General features: G+C 33.4%; 2 protein-coding genes across 2 annotated transcripts; both read right to left on the bottom strand.

Moving 5' to 3' along the window:
- Positions 1-1,384: 1,384 nt before the first annotated feature.
- LOC134230672 (perlucin-like protein) lies at positions 1,385-5,765 on the bottom strand. The gene is made up of 5 exons (XM_062712509.1): positions 5,693-5,765; positions 5,394-5,503; positions 4,460-4,556; positions 2,468-2,678; positions 1,385-1,508 (listed from the first exon to the last, which is right to left on the bottom strand). The coding sequence occupies exons 1-5, from the start codon at positions 5,730-5,732 to the stop codon at positions 1,478-1,480; spliced, it is 489 nt and encodes a 162-aa protein (XP_062568493.1). The 5' UTR covers positions 5,733-5,765; the 3' UTR covers positions 1,385-1,477.
- Positions 5,766-11,568: 5,803 nt separating this feature from the next.
- Positions 11,569-18,452, bottom strand: LOC134230645 (perlucin-like). The gene is made up of 5 exons (XM_062712478.1): positions 18,360-18,452; positions 18,064-18,173; positions 17,206-17,302; positions 11,752-11,965; positions 11,569-11,637 (listed from the first exon to the last, which is right to left on the bottom strand). Exons 1-5 carry the CDS (start codon positions 18,409-18,411, stop codon positions 11,607-11,609), a joined length of 504 nt encoding a protein of 167 aa, XP_062568462.1. The 5' UTR covers positions 18,412-18,452; the 3' UTR covers positions 11,569-11,606.
- Between the last annotated feature and the right edge of the window lie 7,600 nt (positions 18,453-26,052).

Here is a 26,052-nt window from a genome sequence, read left to right as displayed (position 1 = left end):
ATTTCCCGATCATGACAAGGAGCACATGGCGAGTATGACCAGTCGGCAGGGGATGCTCAATCCTCCATGGCACCATATCCCACCTTTAATGTTTTGGAGGACCGTGTATGCTCTGCTCCTATTTTGCATTGTTTGAATTGACTTTTGAGATTGAATACTCTTCATAATCAAACGATGTTAAAGAGGTTAAAACATGTTTTGCATTTATAATAAAATGTATATTCCTTTATATCTTTATCACAATCATGGAAACATATGTCAGTATTTATTTAGGTACTTTTGAAACTTTAATTTCTTACATGCAGATTGTAAACTAAACTAACATAAGACTTGATAGTAGGATATCATGTTAAAAATGATAAAATATATTGTCCATTCGATGGATGAAGTGCTTTCTTATAAATACATTTCTGCCTTTTTATATACATGTAGGATTATCAAATATAGTTTGATTAGATTTTAGTTGTTCATTGCAAATATTTACATTACAAATATTTCGCATATAAAGTGTGTAGAAATCTATGGCACTCAAAACACCATAACACGGAAAGGGATTTCAAAGGTTACAGCATGCGTTTTATTTTGACGTCACAGACGTTGAACGGCGAAGAAGTGCAACGTCATAATGGAAAATCAAAAATCAAGCGCACATTGACTAGAAGTTGTTTCATTAGTTCTTCCATTATCAGTACCTTCAACGAAAGAAAATACCTGGATGATGAAATATGAAGCAGATTTGCAGAGAGTTTTAAAAATGTATATATAATCAAAGAGTCTTTTTTTTAAGGAAAATTATAGTCTCATAATTGCAACAGTGTTTCCAAACGGAATTTCAATCAATTTGTTTCCACACACCGTTACAGTTGCATGTATGAGAATATATCCTTCAAAACATATTGATTCATTGCTTACATATAATGTTATTATACCGACCACAGATTTTACGAAATATGACTGAATTTCAACGAGGTCGTTGAAATCACATCACCTTAAATGTAAAATCACCTTATGTTCGAAAACGAACACTATTCGATCAAATAATATCAATGAACAATGCTAAACTTTGAAGAAGTCATAAACTAGGACCTCTGGAAATTCAAGAGCTAGGTGAGATAATGTGCCTATGAGGAGTAAGAATCCCTTATCGACCGGTCCCAACCGCTAAAAGTTAAAATGTTAAGAATTACCAAAGCTAAATATGTGGGAGTGATAAGTTGAGTAAGGGTAAAGCTATCCCCAGTTTCTTTTGACAATGAATGAGTTGTGTTTTATGGTGAAGTTAACATGCAGTGTTCTTTCGTAATTGCCAGGATGGCGAAGTGATAAGTACGTTTGATCTAGAGTGGCGGAGGAAGAAGAATATCAAAGATATTGTCCACAAAAATACTTGAAAATGAAGATTTTACTCTTTGGAAGATAAACTTGTTTAATTGATAAGACTAGTTCCAAGGATACAACAGCTGTTCTGTTTGCTCGCTTATCCCACGATGTTAATTCCTTCACTCGATCTGGAAGAATATTTGTAGCAGATTGTATTATATTCATGTAATCGTTCAACTTGTACTATAATAATATAATCGTTGAGCTTACTAAGACTTTAAGGTACTGCCTATTTTTCAAAGTAAAAATAACGATAAATTATACATGAAAAAGTGCTTGTAGTAAGTAACGTAATATTTGACTCCAAAATGTGGAGTTATATTGAAAAGGGTACGTGTATTTAACTTTTCAAAACTAAGAGAAACAATGTACATGTAGAACGAGACTTTGATCAAGTATTTATTTGTCATGACGTATTTTTTCTGGAAATTATTGACGGAGGATTAAGTCATAGATCTTAGACGATATTAATTTTTCTTATATATACCAATTCTTATTTCGACTATAAAACAAATCTGCGAATGAAAGATAATATACGTAGATTCTGCCCCCCACCCAAAAAAAATGTCCATAACACTTGGTTGTATTAGGGACTTGGGATTACTTATTTATTTATTACTTATTTGTAGCAGATTGTATTATAATCATATAATCGTTCATCTTATACTATAATAATATAATCGTTGAGCTTACTAAGACTTTAAGGTACTGCCTATTTTTCAAAGTAAAAATAACGATAAATTATACATGAAAAAGTGCTTGTAGTAAGTAACGTAATATTTGACTCCAAAAATGTGGAGTTATATTGAAAAGGGTACGTGTTTTTAATTTTTCAAAACTAAGAGAAACAATGTACATGTAGAACGAGACTTTGATCAAGTATTTATTTGTCATGACGTATTTTTTCTGGAAATTATTGACGGAAAATTAAGTCATAGATCTTAGACGATATTAATTTTCTTATATATATACCAATTCTTATTTCGACTATAAAACAGATCCGCGAATGAAGGATAATATATGAAGATTCTTCAAAAAAGGAATTGTCCATAACACGTGGTTGTATTAGGGACTTTGGATTACTTACTCTTTCTCACAGATGAAATTTTCTTTATAGGAGCACAATGCATCGTCCCAGTGAAAACGTGTAGCTCCCCAAAGTAATGTACAATCCTCGTGTTGTTGATAGTTGTCTGGTTGTCCGGGGGACCAGTCTGTGTACGTTGGTGTTTGTTGATAAGACATCCATACCCATTCTCCCTCCGACAAAATATCATTTAATCCAATCCAGTAATGACCTATCATACAATAAAAACATTATTGACAAAATATTAATATGTTTTCCAAAAGTCAATAGATTTTATAGGTAAAAAAGTAGGATAATATAGGGTTATTGAACTTATATTGGTGAATATTGGCACTAGTTGGCTGTTCAAATGCACGAGCATGCGAGTGCATTTGAACAGCTTACGAGTGCCGATATTCACCAGTATAAGTTCAATAACTCCTTTATTATATAGCTAAAGCATTTCCACATAATTTATAATAACTATTTCAACAAAAAACTCCTCAAATTAATGATCTTTTTGTATCGGTATTCAAATTAACGTCCGTCTTGTTAGCGTTCAATATCGCATCATTCCGATGACCCTACCGAGTGATATGATTTGCTTATTTAGGTTTTAATGGGTCTAATACGTACTATATTTTAATGAATAATTTCATTTTTGTGTGAAAAAGTAATACATCTTACCTAGATGCCACTTCCCTTCTTCAATTTAGCTCTGAGAATTTGACCAGACGACGTTTTTTGTTTTCAACGGAGCATTCGATATTGAACGCTCGTATTTGGAATGTTTCGGGCATATTCATATTCGTAATACAAAGTTAGCGTTCAATAAAACGTCAAGATATTGAACGTTAAAATTCTCTAGAATTTTGGTAGTATTTTATTAGAGACTATTTATTAGCTATATAATAAATAACAGTTATTTATCAAACAAACAAGCAAAAACAAAACAAATAAATCTGTGAACGTCATAAAACATGGATTATCCAGAAATTCCAGCGTGGGATCAGAAGCCCCGGAGAAGTAAGTATCCCCTGTTGACCGGCATACCCACCGTGGCACCGTGACTTAACATTCCGTAGGCATACAAATTAGGCATACAAAGTATAAAATGATAGGCCTTTATAGGGAAATCAATACATATATATCTTTTTATTTTTAATTAGCTTGTCTTGGATAAAAATGGATACCGCATGTTTGTTGTAACCGATGAAAATGCTCAATTTCTTCGCACTCGGTTTAGGCTTAAAGTTTAATTGGACTTTTATTCGGAACTTAACGAATTTGTGCAGTGGAATTTTTGACAGCACCAGCGACCAATGTACAAGTAAAGAGACTACAGTATCTAATGTATATAATTTGGAAGACCGAGATGTTCACTTTCTGTTGGTCGTTGGGCGAAAGAAAAGTCTTATATATTTACGTCTTTGTTTTTTGTGAGAGAGAAATAGAGAGGTGAGAGAGAATCGAACTTGATCTTCCGTTCGAGAAGCGAATGTCTTACCACTAGTGACTTGGTCACATACACAGGTACTACCAAATAAAAAGTCACAATAGTTTTTTATCAATGATATTCAGGAATAATTCGAAGCCGAATTAAGCATAAAACAAAGTCCTATCAATCAGTACAATTCGTGTTTGCCAAAATCCGACCGAGTTATCGATTATATATATTTTTCATTAATAAAAGTCATTATAGCAACCATAAAATTTACGTATGATATTACGTTGATGATTTTGACAAGGTTGCTGAAATACAGTACCAGTAACATCAACTTATTTGTCAGTAGCTCGCATAGGTTTTAAAATGGATCATATTCGGAGCTAGTATGCATAGTGAGTATCGAAAATTTCGAGGAGTCAGGAACCTTTAAGCAAAGGATCATTCTTTTAATATATATGTTCTTATAACTGCAACTGCAAGTGAAAACAAATTGAATAACGGGAGTTATATACTAAATGAAACACTTTAATTCTACTTATTGCTTAAAAGATCCAGTAAATACAGACCCGTGGCCTTATTGTCAAGTAGATGTAGCCGAAGAAATCCATTTTCACTCGCTGTTTCTATTTCAACAAGTTTTGCTTGGAGGGCTCTACAATACATCTGGAGAAAGATGTATACAAAAGGAACGATTAATAAGAATATGAGACGGATAAAATGATTAAAATTCAGATTCAGGAAATAATGAAAAGGGGATTACAATTTACAAACGTTTATTGAAAAAGCCGCATATTAGTTTTTTTTTCAAATGTAATAACCAACAATAATAAGGCAAAAAGGTTCGTTTTATAAATTATTCATCAAACTGCATTATATATTTGCAAATTCATCCACGTTATTGGAAAAGTAAAGTTTTTAAAATAAAAAATTCAAATTCTTTACATCATTAATAACAAGGGTACAGAAAAGCAGATTATCCTCTAGAAAAATACATATCTATAAATTCAGATAAAATTTGACATCAATCCCGATGCACTTCCGCTTTGCTAACTAAAAATTATAAACACACACACTGCTAAAATCATTTAAGGAATAACTGTCTTATTTTTCGATTTCATGATGTGATCAATCGATTGGCTTGCGTGATAATTTGCATAAACACCGAAGGCGTTAATGCATCACGTAAGCCAATAGATTGATCATCGTATCGTCATGAAATTGAAAAATTTGACAGTTATTCCTTATATTTATATGCTTTGATTCCGCCAATCCACGTGCTCCAAGCCCTGCTTCTGTCTAGCTGTTTGTCCTGACCTGCACGTGGTTTTTCTTTTTTTTTTTGGAACCGCGCCAATACATTGATGGGGAAATAAAGTACATCTAGAGAGCATTGTTTACTGCATGATTTATCGAGTTTATGTAATTGTATGTTATTTAACTAACTATTCCAGAAAAAAACCTCTCGGCATCATATATTTCCATACAAAACATTTCACTAACCATTGCTTCATTCCAGTCCATTGGATAATCACTGATGAAGGCGTAACAGGATGAATCATTGTAAACCCATCCGTGGGGACAGGACGGGGGCTGACCAGAGCTGTTGGCAACTGTATTATAATATATATCAGATATAATGCATCTAGGTTTTCAGCATTTCATTTAGAAATTCAAACATTTGAAGTGTTATTGTTATTTTTTTTTTCAAATTGCTCATTTATAAATCACGTATTCTCTATTACATATTTTGTTAAAGATTTACTTAGGAGACTGACAACTCAAACAAAAACATAATTTACCTGCATATATTAAAAATACGGTAAAAGCTATCCAAAACATTGTCTGTGACCTGATTTAAAGGACTGAGTCTATATTCTTATCAATATGATAAAGATTAATTTTATGCTGTCTTTATGGGAAGACTCGTGTGATGTCAGCCCTTTTAATATTTTTTTCCTGTCATTATTCCTTTGTTTGTAGTTTGATGTAAACAATAAAAGAAAATAATTCAATGTACATGTAAAATCAATACCTGTTTATGCAATATTTTTTTTCTATCAGCTGCTACTGGTGTATATGTTTTCATACTGAACTGAGAACAAAACATTTTCCGAGTATGATCAAGCTTTCAATAGAGGCATCACTGTCAGCTTTTAGAAAGTTTTATTAAGGAATGAAGCTAATTTCAACTTATGTTATCCGATATAACAAACTTGGGGCAGTTTACGCTTAAAGCGTAAACTGCCCCAAGTTTTGTTATATCGGATAACATAAGTTGAAATTAGCTTCATTCCTTATAATTTATATAATTTCAGTGTTGACAATGAGACAATATTTCCTCCGGAAAAAGGCTTCAAATTGAGCATTATTTTAAAAGTAACGTTAAGCGGAGTAATACGTTTTTGACGTAACTCATTGTGACGTAGGCAAGTTATGTTATACAAAATATTATATGTTCCTCTGAATGATTCAGCCAATGAAATTGCTTGAAACAAGTGAAATTAAATTATATTAATATGATAACTCCCTTCTTTGAAATAAACCAGACTGATGGATATGGACAAGATGGCAGGAGATACTTATATCTCCTCAGCATCGAATTGGACAATTTTTTCCAGAGTCCTTGTTATTGCACTAATAAATATTTGTATTGTTAATTTGATAAACTGACCTGAAAATTGAGGCAAATCTGCTAAAAAAAAGCTGAACAGATGAAGATCACCCCCTTCTCCCCACGAATTAATATTCTTGATTTTAGGAAAGGATTTTTTTCAAAGATTGCGGGGATACATATATAACGATGAAACTGGTATTTTTAAAACAAAAACATTGGATGGAGTCTAAAACTTTATCTTATAGTGTAAGGATTTTGATTTTCACCGGAGACGATTAAGGGTTAAATACATAGTTCCTGGTTATCTCCCAATTTTTTTTGCAGCAACCATCTCATCTTTTGAAATATCATTGGAGATGTCATATTCATATGCAATGTTTTCTGGGTTTAAAGTTTGATCATTGAGGAAATTCGGGGTCAAAATGTTGTTGTCTGGGAAAAAATCAGTGGTTCCATGAACTCCCTTTTTGGCTGTAACCGACTCATATTTTAGAATAGAATTGGTAATGTCCTGTAGATGTGTTAAAATGTATTATTTCGATTTTCACACTTGGACAAATGGGGTCAAATACATTTTTTTAGAATATGAACATGTATCCCTTTTTTCTCTATATATTCCCTTTAAAAACGTAGGTGTATGTTTAAATAAGCGAGTGAAGGGCAAAATGAAATCCAACTATTATTTTATGGTCAGTGAAATTTTTAATTAAAATAAAAAGTGAAATCTACCCTCCCTCTTAGTTCTAACCTGATTAAATGTTTATACTCGATCGTTCTTCTTTGTGCTAGGTAACACAAATAAGATAATTTTAAAATTAAAATTGTTGCATATACTAGTACTTGTAAAAATATATATATATGTACTCGTATATAGGAAGCGCAAAAGTGCGCACAAAAAAACATGTCATTATATTTTCTTCCTCATATCAATCGTCGAGAGTTTAAAAATTTGAATTTAGAACATAACCTAATTTTTCAGCCAATCAAATGCTTCTATTTCTCGCGAAGAATTGATTTTTCATGGTGAAGAATTCTTCTATTTCTGAAAAATTCAGCGGTGTCTGATTGGTCCACTTGACAGTTATATGGGTGTGTCTTCATTGGCTTTTGTTCAACACACAAAAAGAAACTATTCAAAACCAACGTGCTGTTTACAATGATATTTTAAAAAACTTTCTAGGCCTTGCTACACTTTTTTCCCACTGTAATCTTTTGTCGCCTTTTTGAATATTATTTTTTCACATTTCGGTACATACAGAAAATACAACCATCGTCATGTATATCAGAGACGAAACTTGTCTTTGAAGACAGATTTAATCACAATTTTCATCCAATTTTTATTTGATATTAGACAGCGATACCCACTAAAGCTGACTAGGGCTTTGTCATCTTAACACGATCATTTTTCAATAATATATAGATATTACAATTCTTGTTACACTGGCATTCATTAGTTCAGTAACTTTAATATCTTCACCATACCATTTCCCCAGTAAATCAAGCTATTTCATATAATCCCGTGCTAACCTGAATGGGTTGGGAGTCCATTCTGAAACCGCGTGTGTTCAATATTGATTGCGTGCTCGATATGTACAACGAGCGGTAATCGAAGTTGAGCCTTATATATTACAAAGCCGTGGGAGGAGTTTATTTTTTAATCCATTCATTTGATTAGCTGAGGTTCTGTTCTAAGTCAGTCAGATCATATGAAGAGAAATCTTCATATGATCTTACTATTACATAGACTGTTCCCCATTCAATTGACCCTGTTATTCCAGGTAGATTGAACACATTCTCCTTCTTTTGGGCAACGCTTTTGTGTACAAAACAATGTAAGGAACCCTTTTGTGTACGTAACAATATCAATGCTGAAGTAGCCTACAATGAAGCGCATTAAAGTGGTAAAATTTTCCGTTTGGCTGGAACGTTTTTGGCTATCTTTAGGACGATGATTGTCATACAATGACACGCCCATTTCCTTAGAAAGGAAAGATCGGTCAAATTGTTCATTCGAATACCTGTAGAACAGATATTCTGTAAATATAATAGCCAATGAAATTGGCGGTCTACATATAAACACCAAGTAAGCACGTGTTCGACCGATACCTGTGTTATGGTAACTCCAATGAACATGATAAATTCAAAGTTATGGACAAGTTCGTTGCGATATGTGTTTCACAGAAGCAGGAACTCTCAAACTCTCTCTCTCTCTCTTATGATATAAAAATCTCCATTTCGGTGTAACTCATGTTGTTTGTCACGAAGAGTGGGGTGTCCTTAAACATTACGACGAATATTTCTTTTTCGTTTCTAAAGAAATGGGCGTGTCATAATGTTATAATTGACGTTTAAAACATGACTCAGAACGTTTCATCCAAACAGAAAATTTTACCACTTCAATGCGTTTCATTGTACAGCTGTTGTATATGTCATTCCTATAAACGATAACTCGTAAATCGGCATTTAGTTGGTCATTTTTCACACCTGAGTAACCTATCATTAAAACACAACATCGTACAATTCAGTTATGAATAATAATAAAAAATTATTGATTTAATTAAATGTATGCATAAGTTATCTTTTTTGATAATTTCATGTACCTATAAATCTATCAATGCAATGTTGTTACAACTTGAAAAAATTAGTTGAAAGTCCTAAATGAAGGAGAACCTTCACGAGTTCAGTGCAACAATATATTTAAGAAGTGGTATAAATCAGATGTGAATTCTTAAAATTCAAGGAACTTTTGAAAAAATTGAAATCACAAGATTTTGCCAAAACAAACAGCACAAAACCTACGACTTATATACATTTATTTCCCATGATAAATGAAATAATTTTTTGTTGTCATTGACAGCTACTTTTTCAATAAAAAGTGAACTCATGAATTAACTCACCTTGTCATTTGCAAAATCGTTTTGTTCAAAAATATTTTGATAGTACGCACAAGCTTAGTACTCTGAAGTTGATATTTTAAGATGCCTCAGTTTAGGATTGACAATATCTATGTGGTTTTTGGAGACCAGGTCTCCCATGGGTTCCGATTGCATCTTTTTATTAGCACACTTATTTATGTACTTAATATGAGTAGAATTTATTCAAAATCTTTTACCTAAAACCAAAAAATACTCACTGTAGCCTTCAACTCGACAATTAGATACATCGAGAACGTTTTGTCAATTAAAAGTAGCTATTTACATTCTACTTTCGGCACGATATATCCTGATGAGTTTAATATAAAAGATACCATAGAATCTGACACATCTGTTCCATATTTGGATATTTTACTTGAAAAGGACTTTAATGGTTATCTAACAACCAAACTTTATGATAAACGTGATGACTTTTATTTTTCAATCCCCCACTTGCATTACTTATTCAGCAATATATACCTTTATTTCCTGCATCCGGAGTTAATATCTCTCAATTGGTTCGATACGGAAGAGCATATTCTACTAGAATAATTTCTGCAACTAGATAAGTTATTGAGAAACAAGCTGATGAAGCAAGAATGTCAGCATTCTCGTTTAAAGTTATCATTTCATAAAACCTACGGTCGACACCTTGACATTGTCTGCAAATACTATCCGTCATTACGTCAAATGCTGACCGACGGTTTTCGTACTGATTAGTGGGCCATTATTTACACACTGATTTTTTCCCGTTATTTTCCAATCATGGCAAAGAGCACACGGCTGATGCGACAGTTCGGCAGGGGATACTCGCTCCTCTATGGAACCTGATCCCACCTCTTATGTCTTGAAGGTCCGTGTTTGCTCCGCTGCTATTTTGTAATGTTTAATGGACTTTTCAGCTCGAACTCTGCTTGCTATTTCTATATATTTTATTGTAGTATTTTAAAGATGTAAGCAACCAAAAATGATCCACCAAAGGACTTTTTGTAAAAATTGACTATTGTAAAATTAAATAAGATTTACCCTGAAGTTTATGGACAGCGCAAGTTATTTTCAGATAACAAAATTGCAAAATGTTATATGAATTTCAAATAAATCTCTTAATGAAAATATACATAGAATCACTATTATCAAAAAAATGGATATAACGAAAAATTGTAAAGCCTAACATCTGAGGTGGGATCACTGGCTATACAGTAGTGAACATCCCCTGCCGACCGGTCAGAACTGCCGTGTGCTCCTTGTCATGTTCGGGAAATAAAGGAAAAATCTGTCGTCAATTCAGTGTATAAATAATGCACTAACAATTAGTATGAAAAACGTCAGTCAGCATTTGACTAAATGATAAATTATATTTGCTGACAAGGTCAGTGTATCGACAATAGAACTTACGAAATGATGACTTTGGATCTTATGCCATGAAATAAAATGAATTATTTACCACAGAAATTTTGAAAAATTATTTTTTTTTCTTTTCATCAAAGGCAGATAACTCTTAAAAAACTTTTATGGTGCAAAATGACCGGCTTCATACATGTCATCACTCCTGTGAAAGTGGTTCATTTCACTTTTATCGTTATCCAGCAATGTGTTTTCGACTAGTATAAAAATTATTCATAAATCTTCAAAATTCTTAATTATATATTGAATACTTTATATCAAGAGCAAGAAAAATATGCATGATGAAAAAATAAGGTTAAGTCTGCCCATATTTACTGGATTATATAATTTCCACCACTTTCAAACTTATTTGATTTCTCTACATTTATAAAACATTGCACATTAAACGCTCAGGATTCGCTTTTATAACTTTGGTATATGAAATCATTTATTGATAAAATCATGACAGCTTTGGTGCAAATACATACTTTATAGTTTACTTTATCTTTTAACCTTAAACATGCCCTTACTTTTAATCAATAGTATCAAGGGATAAATATTTTTCAAAAATAATTATCAATTCACAAGAGTTTTTGTCCAAAAGAATTAGCGATGCAGCAAGTAAAACAATGTTAATTTGGAGGAACGGGCTGACAAACAAAGTAATATCCAAATGTTCTATAGTGCCATTGAGGAATTGTTTACATTTAGAAACAAGAAAAACGTGTGTACACCTAAAATCAGAAGTAATTTTAATACGCATTCAGGAAAACATACACTTGTATGGTCTAAGAATAATTGCAATCAACCAATAATACTGACATCACCGTTCAATCTGAAAAAAATTAATCAAAACCTTTAATTTGTAAATCATCTTACATGTATGAAAATCAATCACTAATTGATATAAGTTGTAAGTCTTATATTTGTGTGGATTTTAAAAGCTTACTCCTTCTCGCAAATAAAATTTTTAGTTCTCGTGCATATTTCATCATCCCAGTGAAATCCGTAAGTTCCTCCCAGTAGCTGTCCACAATCCTGGAGATGTTTTATATTGTCGGGCTGACCGGGAAACCAGTCGCTATAAGTCGGGGATTCCTGTGTAGACGTCCATATCCATTCTCCCTCTACCGCGATGTCAGATAGGCCGATCCAAAAACCTCCTGGAAAGAATTAGGAAGATAATGAACACTCTTGTATTCTTGTTCAAAAACTTCAAATAAAAAAATACCTGCACATTATGGCAGCAGAGGAAACGCGGGCCCCAGTTTAATCAAAAGCTGTATGATGTTTCATCAGGGAGACAAGAGAAAACGTGTTTTTTTTTAAACTGAAGAATTATTGACTTTCAAAGTTGTTTCTGATATGTGCCCATTACTAGCAACAGTCAGTGACATGCCAGTGATTAAATGCATGTACTTGCATGTATAATCAAGGGAAGTTGATTAATAAAATGCTAAGATCATCTCGTTTGACAGTGAGATTCTATAGTGTCTCTCTTTGGGAAGATTTTTAATCAAATTTAAAAAAAAAACAGTGATGGTAATGAAGATCAATTTCACTTGGTTGACTTGAATGTAAAAGGAATAATACATTTAAGTGTGAATTGAAAGAATTTCATTTAAATGGATGAAATCTCGAGTACCGGTATATGTAGGACTTACAGAAGTATTATTAAAGTGAGGTTCTTATACTTATAAAGAACAGTAATAAATAATAATAATGAACCTTTCAATAATAATGATATTGTTCCAAGTCTTGTCTACGGGAACCATACTACATTGTCTCTCTCTTATTCTTCATCATCCTTATTTGAGAAAAAAATCGGAAAGACAAATGTATCAAACTTTAAACGGGTGAATGAATGAAACTTATGGAGATAACGAAAAGTATTCAAGATCAAAAGTCAATAATCAATACAAAACAGGAACAGAGCAAACACGGACCTCCAAAACATTAGAGGTGGGATCAGGTGCCAGGGAGGAGTGAGCATCCCCTGCCGACCGGTCACACCTGCCGTGTGCTCTTTTTCATGATCAGGAAATAACAGTAAAGCCGTCGTCAATTTAGTGTGTAAATAATGGACTAACAATTAAAAAAACGGCAGTCAGCATTTGACAAATTGATAATGTGTATTTGCTGACAAGGTCATTGTATCGATCATAGAATATTTACAACAATGACGACTTAAACATGACTGCTGATATTCTTGTTTCATCAACGTGTATGTCACTAATTTACTTCGTTTTAGAAATTGTTCATACGTAGAGCATGCTCTTGCGTATCGAATCAATTGAGATCTAAAAACTCCGTATGCAGATGTTGATGGTATATTGCTGCATAATTAAGGGGAGTTGACGATTGAAAAGTTACTTTAAACATATTTTATTGAATAATACAATAAGGATTGGGTAACAGGCAAGGCCTATATACATTCTCTCCTTGAAAAGATCAAGTCATCACATTTAGCATAGGGCTTGACTGTTAGATTACCATTAACAACTATATCAAGTAAACTATCCAGCCATGAAAAGAATACAGAACAAGTTTGGCTTTCCAGAAAGCCTGAAATGTCATCTCTTTGGCTTCATTAATGTCACAGAATAAACAGTAAAGTGTAATTTTTTCTCAACTATTACAGATTTTTCTATTCTTCTGGGGAAGGGGAGTGGCAAAAACAATTTTAGATTAGGAAAAAGGACAGTGATCAAAATCTTATGCTGTGGATGAGAAGGGAATATTTTGATTTTTTTTTCTCGAAAAACAAATTCATTTTGTTAAGTATATGACTATACTCGAACAAAAAGTGTGGATAAGGGAGGGGCTGGCATTGAACAATTACAGCAATAAAAAGTTAAAAGAGCTGGTACACAGATTTGTAGATCTGATTTTCTAAAATTGTTTAAATAATATCACGATTTATATGTTGCTATAGCATTTTACACTGCATGAAATATACTAAAATAATGTTTCAAAGTCTCTTTTATCTGTAAATTATCAAAACTACAAACTCTGAGACAAGTTTCATTGACATATATCCTAGCACTTTCACAAAGTAAGCTAAATCCATGATAGAGATAACTCTTTATGACAAAAGTGCCCATTATCCCTTTATAAATTTGTCAAATGGAAGAGTTTTTGTGCAATTTTGCCCAGTAACGCAGTATTTGTAAAATTTGTATAAAAAAATCACAAGAATTACTCGGGTAAAATCTTAGCCTTCCTTTTGACGTTACATATTGCATGTATTTCGCAGCTTCTTACTCTATGTACTCTGACAGCGGACAGAAGCGCTAACTTAATCAACTCCAAACCTTTCCAAAGATTTCACGTTAACTAAATTCCATTCCTTAAAGTGATATGGTCGTCAAACCCCTTTGGTTTTAAAGGGGGAGATGAACTAAACTTACATCAAAAAGTTAACTATTCAAAATCGACTTTTAACAGCACTGGTGGATTTAGAGGGTGCCCAGACTCACAGTTTTTTTGTCCAAAATATACATAATATTTAATTAAATCATTTTTTGTGTGGCTTTGGGCCCCTACCCAACGTTCATATGCTTTTAAGCATAAGTAAGTAATAACATTTAAATGCTATCAGCTAAAATCAAGCATTTACAAATTATCAGAGAAAAGTTCTCATTTGCCAACCCTGAATTACGGCTGTCTTCGGAATATACAGTGTTGTGCCATTAGTGGCCGTGCAGTGCGTATATTTTTTTGTGTTTTAGTAAACTTTATCTGCATACTAAACATATAACTTATTATGTATTATAATTTGGTCTTCATTTCAATAATATAGGAGGAGTGAATTAAAGATATTTTTGACATTTATGCAATTAAAACTGCAGAAAGAAAATGATTGCAAGTTCTTTAATCATGATAAATCCTTAAAAAGAATAGATAATACATGCAAGAAAATACTCATAATCATTCTTTGTGATCTTTCATTCAATGTCTGTAGTTTTTTTTATAGACATTAATGTATCCGCTTATAAGTTGTGCTTTTAATTTCTCAATGCATTTGATTCTATAATCAGACTTGTATTACTTTTTTAAAAAATGACACCGCGTTATAGAATGACTAGTGTACCAAAAAAAGTGAAGTTTTCACCATCAATTCCTATTAGTCAGTAATGCGATTACTTATGTGAATGTTTTTATTTGATGCTGTTTTTCTGTGAATTCTTGGATCCACGCCTCGGCTGCAGAGGATCTTTACACACGCGCTGACCTAGTAAGAAGATTCTATCGAGTTCTGGTCATCATTTAGGTAATAGCCAAGAAGACTTTACATATAAGAACATACAGTGTATATTTTGAAAAACCCCATTATTCAGGCGATTGTGTGTGTTGGTCTCTGTATGATTTCTTTGCAGCTTGTTTTCTTTATCAATAATAGGGCAGATCGCTCGTTGTTTACATCTCTATATTTAGAAAATCGCATCATCGCGTCAAACTGAGCAGTCGGTGATTTTCGGGTGGCCTCGCACTTTTTGAATGTAGCGTAGTGGAGTCAGCCGAGGATTGCAGACTGAAAAATAGCTGCTTACATTGGGACTTCACATCAGGAAATCAAACTTAATGTGTCATCTCTCGTGAGAGATGACAATAAGCATCGTACTGCTTTTCTAAATTTTCCTTTTCAAATAGGCCTAAACCGAAAGTAGATATCACACTTCTAAGCTAGTTCTTCTAAAAGAAAACCAGTTTACAGGCTACTTGGAACTCCTTGTGTAGATTCTCACTTGAGATATTGTAAAACATCGAGGATTCCCGAAGAATTAATGGAGGCTTACACTAGGACTTCACTTCCGGCATACAATCTTAATGTGTCATCTCCCGAGGGAGATGACAAACAGATCTGCTTTTGACCGGGCATAATAGGACAATAGGATGTAGGGAGTTTCAATTGATTGTTGCAAAAACTAGTCTGCCAAAAGTACAAGCACATTTCATCATTAGAGAAGTTTAGTTACACGAACTTGTACGTGTGACATCATCAATTGTTGTATTCTTCGACATCATGACATCAAATCCGACGTTTATCTACAAGTTTAGAACGTGTAATTCACTGTCTACACTTGCCACATAAAACGAGTAAAATTATCGAAAAAAAATTCTTTATTTTTTTAAATAATACAGTTGATTGATTTTTATGAAATAAAACAAGAACACTATATTAATTTTTTAAATGCATGATGATTCGATGATTTCATCAAAGTATTTGCATGATTTATAGGTTTATCGATGAAAAGTTAAACTGATACCAATCATGTTTATTAAGTACGCAGGATTCATCGAAGAAAATCCCGCAAATGCACCAAATAATTTTTTTTTTCAAATAAATATTTTTTCCCTGAAAATTATTTTTTATTATAACCTATTTTAACACCTCTATGTGCTTTAATTTTTTTTTCAAATAAAATATTTTCTGTAAAATAACACCAACAGACACTAGTGATATAACAAAAAATAACCCCTTGGACAATACTGGTAAATAGGTAGTTTGTGTAACGTCAAATGCTTATAGAAATTGTATTGCATTATTTATTTTTTTTTCCTTTTGTACTAGCACTTGTAAAGATTTAGAGTAAACGCGTATTTAAAAAAAAAGGGGGGGGGGGGAGGTGGCCGATGTCTGACTTGTACTTTGGTTTTAACAATGTATTGCTGTATGAAATATTATTTCATGCCTCCTTTCTAGATGTTACAATGATTGAGCCCTTACATTTTATCGTTTTCTAAAGGTTTTCTATTGGAACCCCCATCCTCTACAAAGTGCAAAATGTGATCGTTTTTTATCTTTGTCGTCAGTTCGGTATCTTTATGACTGCTTCCATTTTAATGTTATTCAGAATTAAAAGCTTGTCATGTAGAAATAATAGGGAAAAAAATATTTAAAGCGCTTCACTGCATTAAGATGACAATAAATATAATAATTTTTCATTATTTCTTATATCTATGACTAGAATAAGTATAAATTCCAATTCATCTTTGATTTGTCTAAATAAAAATGATAAATGCAATACCGTTTATTTAATTAACTGTACTTTCCAATCAAAAAAATTGCATACGTTGACGTCAAATATACCGCGTATGTCAAAGTTTCGCGTACACGTTGTAACTAAACCTCTCTATTGTCACTGGAACGAATTTTTATTCCGAAGGACCTGCAACTTTCATTTCAAAGTGGCATGGCTCGGCACTTTGAAATGAACGTTGCAGGACCTTCGGATGAGGTCTAAAATACCGAGGTCCCGTGTCACGACAGGCAGCGGCAAGATTAATTGTTCCAGAGTACCGAGTAAAAATCTAAATTTTAAGCCGTTTATCTGTATGTGGTGACACCTCTTTATTAGTGAATTCTCGAATGGTACACAAATCAATCAATCAATCAAACCTGTTAATTTTTTATCTAGAAGATGTAAGCGAAGAAATTCATCCTCGGCCACAGTTTCAATTTCCACCAACTTTGCATGAAGAATATCGCAATAAGACTGAAATTATGAAAAATAATATATAAGTAAAATAAAGAGTTAGCGGACAGTATTCAAACTCAAAATTCCGTTGAAATGATACAACTTTTAAAGAAAATATTGTTATCTTTTTCCATCAACTTGTTTGTCATGATCAATAACTTGCCTCAATTAAGAAAATATTCATTCGCATACAATGTAGCAAGCATTTACATATTGAATGAGATAGGGGACACAAACAAAAGTTATTGTTTATCAGAGAAAGGGCACATATGTAGCGGTTGTGAAAAGTCTACAGGGGAATTTAATGCCTCTATCTTACCTGATCTAACCCCTGTTTTCAAGTATGCAAATTTTTAATTGCTTCCAATACACGCTTATAGATTAAATAATTTAAATAGACAGATTGGGTTAACACTTTTTGTTATTTGTCAACAAATACAATTATCATTGTGTCAAATGCTGACTGGCGTTTTTCATTCTAATTGTTAGTCCATTATTATATATTATATACACTGAATTGACGACGGATTTTTCCGATATTTCCCGATTATGACAAGGAGCAGACGGTGGGTGTGACCGGTCGGAAGGGATGCTCACTATTCCATGGCACCTGATCCCACCTCTGCTGTTCTGGAGGTCCGTGTTTTCTGCTCCTATTTTTATTATTTATGGACTTTTGATCCTGAATACTGTTCGTTATTTCCATATGTTTCATTATTTCCACATTTTATCCTTTAAATATGTCCTCTATGTACTGAAAGTTATTGAGAAATTCTCACCGTTGCCGTCATCCAGTCCTCCGGGGTACTGGTGATAAACAGGTAGCATGAAGATCCACGAAGTATCCAACCATGGGGACAGGAGGAAGGCTGGGAAGCTACCACGGTAACTTATCAACAATAAATAAAAAATATTACAGACTAGCAGAATGATGATCTAGGGAGAATGTTTCCATTGAAATAGGAATTTAGATTTACATAATGATCAACTGTTGCTGAAGTAATTCTTTTTAATTTCATCAATTTCATCATTTTCTAATTCCGTACTTGATCAATGTTAAAAAAGAAAATGTTACCTGCACTCAAAAGAAGTATATACAGAAAGTGGTGTTCATTGTCTGAGGACATTTTCCAATTATATAGCCGTTTGTTATCTTTCTGTGATGTGACCTCTTGATTTGTTTACGTACAGAATAACGTACTTATACAGCAAATATGTAACATTAAATGTACTTAAAATTGAAGTACAGTCAAACTTGTTTTAAGAGGTCACCTTTGGGAAGTCTGGAAACTGGCACTTAAGACAGGTGGCCTCTTATTCCAGTTTGCCCTCGAAATAGCCAGTTGGTCAATAAATAAAAACATTAACCACTACAACTAAAAGAATTAATAAGATAACTAGTGCTAATTGTAACGGAGACCGTTACAGATGTTCCCCAAACGCTCCCCAACTCCCTTTTTATAGTCATATTCCCTGTAAGCGTAATTAAATAAGACAAACTCTATGCATTTTAGACTTTAACAACGTTTACCCAGATGTGTACCATATTCATTCAAATTTTATCATTGCACACTTGCGCATGTGAATGCATGTGCGTAAAGAACATATCATATTGTCTACACAATCTATATTTTAATATGCTAAATATTAAAGTATTTAATCCAAAAGTATTAAAAAAACCGCTCATTCAAGTGTATTTTTGATTTTACCCATTTCACGTGCACGCACGTGCATACATGAGCATGGTGACCATACCTTCTTGAAGAAGTTCATTAAATCTATCTATCTTCTAAATCCCATCCCGATTGGTTGAAAACCAAGGGAGTTATAGCTGTTTCAAGTTTCAGCCAATTAGATTGCAGCGCACGTACTCGCACATGTATGAATGTGCATGGTGAACATACCTTCTTTTAGAAGTCCATTATATATATCTATGTTCCAAATCCCATCCTGTTTGGTTGAAAACCAAAGGAGTTATAGCTGTTTAAATTTTCAGCCAATCAGATCGCAGCTCACGTACACGCACGTGTATGCATGTGCATGGCGACCATACCTTCTTGTAGAAGTTTATCATATATATCTATGTTCCAAACCCCATCCTGTTTGGTTGAAAACCAAGGGAGTTATAGCTATTTAAATTTTCAGCCAATCAGATTGCAGCGAACGTGCATGCACGTGTTTTCATGATAATTGCTATATATCATTTTGTAGGACATACTAATGCATGGCTATGTTCAAAATTTTAAACGATTTCGTCAAAAAACAAGAAAGATATTGAGACTTTAGTTTCAGCCAATCAGAGCAAAGCGCACGTGCATGCGCGTGAGATCTTGCTATTTTGACCATGTCATCTTGTCTATATTACTAATATATCCCTACATTATGAGTTTCAAAGCATTTCTTTAAAAATTTAAAAAGTTACGCCTATATCAATTAAATCGGTAATTTCTGGTGTTGCACGTGCGCGCTCTTGCAAGCACGTGCGCGCAAAATGACCTTCGTTCCGCAAATCTACATTACATGTCTACTGACCCTATAAACATTTCACCTTAGTCTGATGTGTAGTTTACAAGATCACTCGCGGACAAAATTTTCCCAGGAAGAAAAATAATAAGAATAATAATAACTAGTGCTAATTGTAACGGGGACCGTTACAGATGTTCCCCAAACGCTCCCCATTTCCCTTTTGGTGCCATATTCCCTGTAAGCTTCATTAAATAAGACAAACTTTATGCATTTGAGACTTTAACAACGTTTACCGAGAAGGGTACAAAGTTCATTCAAATTTTAGCATTGCACGCGTGCGCATGTGAATGCATGTGCGTAATGACCATATCATCTTGTCTACACAATCTATATACTTTAATATACTAAATATTAAAGTATTTAATCCAAAGGTATTAAAAAATACGCTCATTCAATTGTATTTTTGATTTTACTCATTTCACGTGCACGCACGTGCATACATGAGCATGGTGACATACCTTCTTGTAGAAGTCCATTACATCTATCTATGTTCTAAATACCACTCCGTTTGGTTGAAAACCAAGGGAGTTATAGCTGATTAAAGTTTCAGCCAATCAGATTGCAGCGTACGTTCATGCACGTGTACGGATGTGCATTGTGATCAAACCTTGTTGTAGAAGTCTATTATATCTAATATGTTCCAAATCCCATCCTGTTTGGTTGAAAACCAAGGGAGTTATAGCTATTTAAAGTTTCAGCCAATCAGATTGCAGCGCACGTGCATGCACGTGTTTTCATGAAAATTGTTATATATCATGTTGTAGGATATCCTAATGCATGGCTATGTTCAAAATTTCAAAGGATTTCATCAAAAAACAAGAAAGATATTGAGATTTTAGTTTCAGCCAATCAGAGCGAAGTGCACGTGCATGCGCGTGAGATCTTGCTATTTTGACCATGTCATATTGTCTATGCTACAACTATATCCTTATATTACGAGTTTCAAAGCATTTCATCAAGAAGGTAAAAATTTACGCCGATATCAATTAAATCGGTCATTTCACGTGTTGCTCGTGCGCGCTCTTGCAAGCACGTGCACACAAAATGGCATGTTGACAATGTCATCTTATCTACATTTATAATATGTCTATATATTCTAAATATCAAAGCATTACATCGAAAAATGTAAAAGTTACGGCAATTTCAAGTATATTGGTCATTCCACGTGTGTGCGCGCTCTTGCAAGCACGTGCGCGCAAAATGACCTTCGTTACATCTACATAACATGCCCACTTACCCTAAAAAGGTTTCCCCTTAATCGGATGTGTACTTTACAAGATCATTCGCGGACAAAATTTTCCCGAGAAGAAAAATAATAATAATAAGAAACAGAGTAAAAACAATATGTTCCCCAACTTCGTTTGGGGAACATAATAATAATAATAATAATAAGAAACCGAGTAAAAACAATATGTTCCCAAACTCCGTTTGGGGAACATAATAATAATAATAAGAAACAGAGTAAAAACAATATGTTCCCCAACTTCGTTTGGGGAACATAATAAGAAACAGAGTAAAAACAATATGTTCCCCAACTTCGTTTGGGGAACATAATTAAACAGGTCGATTTCACAACAGTTTTTATGTATATATAAAATAATTCATGCTTATTAAAAAAATTAACAATTTGAAATTTTTAAGGTTTTGTGCATGTTTCTGTTCCTACATATGTATTCATCAGTGTGCTTAAATTTGGTTACTTTGAAATATTAAACAAACTCTTTTAATAATCATTTGAAGAAATACATGTGCCTTACTATTATTATTTTTTTATATAAAAAAAATTACACAAACATTTATTAAAACACAGGTTAATGGTAAACGAGGCTAGAAATTTATTTTTAGTACCGGTAGTAAGAAAATGTCATTAAGGTTTCGTCAAAGGTCAACAGGTCTAAAAAATTATTTTTACAACAGCTCCAAAACTATGTGTGGTATAAAGTCAAAATGTTTACAGTTTATAAATATATCATTGATTAATAGATAGGAAGTATCACTTGATAAGGAATATTTTTAAAAAAGATATTTTTTTGAGAAAAAATTGTATCAGTAAATGTGCATATTTAAGAGAAATGCACCTGCTTAATTCTGTCCTTTTTGTGAAAACCACCGTTGCAGAAATAATACCGGTATTTGTTTATCACTGAAGGGCAAATTGGACGTGAATGGCCTCTGAAAGGCTGTTATTGAAAGCATGACATGTATAAAGACAAGACCCCTGTAAAACCCGCCATTTGCAATGTACTTTCGCTTTCAAGTCTGAACATTTGGACAAAATAAACAGGGAAAACAACTTTTCAGAGGCTATCCAAGTCCAACTTGAACTTCATTGATAAACATATTTTCTTTCTGCAGTGATGGTTTTCACTAAAAGCACGAAATAAATTAGGTGCATTTTCTGAAAAAAAAATATGCATTTTTAAAAAGATTTTTTCTCAATTTAAATATTTTTTTCCAAGTATTTTTATTATCAAGTGATACTTTCTAACTGTTAATCAATGAGAAATTTATAAACTGTAAAAGTTTTAACTTTATACCTAATAGTGTTGGAGTTTTTCGACATGTTGACCTTTGACGAAACCTTATAATCCATTTCACTTTCATATGTTCAAGTAATGATCAGCAGTGTAACCCCCCCCCCCTTTCCCCTACTTAATTAATCAGCAATTAACTTACTTGCTGAAGTTTTTAAAGTCTGGTAAATTCGATTTTTTAGGAAGCAGAATTTCTATGTAACATACTCAGACACAAATAAAATTAACTAGTTGACCAGAGAGGTGTTTTTATGCAGTTGAAAATCATTCTACAACACAGGTGTCAGGTGCAGTAGAGCGTAACTAATCCCTATCGATCGCCTATTGATCGTGAAATTCACGAGATAATTATGCCATGTAAAGCACTTTGTTTTTACAAGAGTAGCAATACGGTAAACATTCAAGGTAATGATAAATTAATATCTACCTTTAAGATTGGATTTCTTTAGCTATGGGAAAACTATTAATTGTGAATAAATTCTTTTAATTTTTCAATCGTCGATCATGAAAAATAATTTCTAATTGGTCTATCTGGAGAATGTTTTTTTTCTTTAACACAGAGTTCAGTAATTTGTTTAATTGCTTTAATAGGTTAAATTGACTATCGAGCATATAATTACCCAAGCTAATGTGTTTAAAAGACATGATAGAATCGCAACAAGTGACGAAATGGCCGCCTATTACAGTGTCAATAAGGCTGTGGGTGACGATTTGAGTGGCCGCTGGCCGTGTTACACAGGTGGCCGTTTATTCCAGTAAAAATATATAGTAAAAATCGTCGGGGGAACTGAAAGTGGCCATTGATCGCGAGTGGCCGTTGATTTCGGGTGGCCGCTAAGACAAGTTTGACTGTACATTTAAAATGGTGGACATAATTCTTTGCTTTTGCTAACCAAAACTTGAATGGAGTTCCAGCTACAGAGACAAAGTATACCACAGAATCTGACACTTCTGTTTTATACTTGAACACTTTACTTGAAAAAGACGTTAATGGTAATCTAACAACCAAGCTTTATGATAAACAAGATGACTTTTACTTTTCTATCGTCAACTTCCTTTACTTATGCAGCAATATACCTTCATCGCCTGCATACGGAGTATATATATCTCAGTTGATTCGATACGCAAGAGCATTCTCTACGTATGAACAATTTCTAAAACGAGGTAAATTATTGGCAAGCAAGTTGATGAAACAAGAATATCATCAGTCTCGTTTAAAGTTGTCATTTCGAAAGTTCTATGGTTGATACAGTGACCTTGTCAGTAGATACAAGTAGCCACTCATCGTCGCAGTTGGTGGAGAATCCGGGTATTCATGGAATACTATCGAGAAAATGACTTTTACAGAAAATATCTGTTAACAGACAGCAGGCACTAAAATCTGAACCAGACGAAGAGACTTTACAGGTGTCACAACAGTATTAATTTCTGCTATATTTTCTTACCAAAATTGCGCAAGTTTGAGTAGACGTAACTAATTCAAAACAAACTTCTGAGAAGTTTCCTTTTCAGATCTTGTAAAACCATTCTTTATAAAGATTTTGGTACCAAGAAATACATAGCCATCCAGCAAGGCACGCAAGTTTGTTTCGGTCGAAGTCGAACAGGTGCTTGAAAATCTAGTGCAGGGCCTAATCACTCCCCACTCTTGACACACCGTGTATATCCCAACATGCGGGGTGTATACTATGTTGTGCGCGGGGTGTATGCTTCCGAAGCGAGAAAAAAGGGATTAATGTACGTTCTTTGTCCATTTTCTCAACTTACGGATATTTTTCGCCAGAAAGCATATGCCTACGGAAGAAAGCATTATCTAAGGAGTACATGGATACCTATGAAACCACTGGAAACCTTCTAGTTTTATCAAACACCTCAACACAATTCCGAGGATCGGAGGCAGATTGACGCTAGACTGTGTTTATGATCAAATATCAGAAGAAAGCTTTGCTTTATCATCACTTTTATTTTATTGTTAAATACATGTTTACAATATAAACGTTTGTACAAATTGTCTGTAAATAAAACAGTTCGTATATAAAGATATTGACGAAAAATCAATGTTGTGTCCGGGGTGTAGGCAACATGTTGTACGCGGGGTGTATACCTCATATTTTTCTCAAGATTGTTAGTGCGAAGTATCAATGCAAATATTACATACACAGATTTATAAGCGACGTATAGTGTTGATAAAAAGCCTACTAATGCCGAACCAAAAAGTAATTTCCACAACCTTGCTGAAGTATTTATAAAACAAACTAAATTTTAAAAAATCAAAAGAATAAAAAAAGAATTTAAAAAGAAAGTATCATATTCAAACATAATGGGCGCTAGGTGTGCAAAGAGTGATTTTTATCTGAATTAATGCTACATTGTAGATGGCGCAATGGTATAAATCTACGTTATCATAAAATCTCTCCAAAGGAGGCCCCCCCCCCCAATCCCTGCATTGAGGACACTTTGCCCTTTCTTCAGCTCGTTTTAATCTTAATATTTCGCCTGTTAAAAATAATAGAGACAGTACATGAATGGTGTATTATGAATAAATCTTTTTTGTGTGCGTCTGCAACATTTATGTTATCAATACATTTATTCTTAAGCATTTATGACAGTGATGTAAAATCTTTTTTGAAGGGGGAATACCTGAAAAAAAAACCCTAGCCTGACATAAGTTGACTAGCTATAAAAAGGGGAACTCTAAACTCGAAACTCAAAACTCGTATTTCAGATTGGGTTGTAGATTCCATCGTTTTCGATTCCAATTCTCCTTTTTTACAACATACTACATAACCATTATTTGACTATCCTGCAACAAAAAAAAAGGGGGGGCAACCTGACTTTTGATGAATATTTTCTGTGGTGTAAAGTTGTGTCTGGAACAAAAAAGGGTGTGATACTACGCGTGTCTGTATGCAGTATTAATTACCCTTTCAACTTTTGCAATGTGTGGACTCATTTTTCCTTATCTGAAAAGATTTCATATTTTACAATCACAATAAACATGTAAAGCCGCCTATAAAAATGTACATTTGTACAGAATGTAATAAGGGACGACAATTTTCTGAGGGCATGCAAAATTGAAAAAAAAATGCTTTGGGTAAAATTACACATTTATGCTGACGTGTATATAATATCAATTAATGTTCACCCCCCCCCCTCTAATTTATTTTCGTATATACACGTAGTAAAGTAACCCCCCTCCCCTTTAAAAAAATGACCTAAGATACAAAAACACCCTCCCCAGGCCCATTCCTAGAATAGTTTATTGCCAGTTATGGGCTCCTGGGGGAAAAGTACACAGCATATAAATACTTGAAGGAGAACATTTTTTCGGTGTTTTTGACAAAAGGCTCAACATTTTCAATGTCATTGAAAAAATTTTGAAAAAAGTTAAACAGAAATTATGAGAAAATGTTAAATGTTCAAAATGATGCATGTGTGAAGCATTTATTAAGGAAGGGTCTGAATAAGGTGCCTTTAAATCGAAAGGAGATGAATTGTTGGTCATCACATTTAATAGTTAAACAAAGCACCCTGTGCTGCAAAGCCAAAAGTACGATGAACGTGTATCAATTTTTTCAGTGAATCGAATTCATGTACCTGAAGTTGTGCTATTACAAGGCTGGTGAATAATTTAAAATATAAATAGAACATTCACAAAAGTCAATTGTTAAAATTTTTAATGATATTTCAGACAATGATACTATAGAG

This window comes from Saccostrea cucullata, unplaced genomic scaffold (assembly GCF_032062105.1).
Source record: "Saccostrea cucullata isolate Sc308-1 unplaced genomic scaffold, CSIRO_AGI_Scuc_v1 ctg144, whole genome shotgun sequence".
In the NCBI taxonomy this organism is placed as follows: Eukaryota; Metazoa; Mollusca; class Bivalvia; order Ostreida; family Ostreidae; genus Saccostrea; species Saccostrea cuccullata.
Note: the sequence above shows the minus strand (reverse complement) of the source record. Positions and strands in the feature narration are given on the sequence as shown.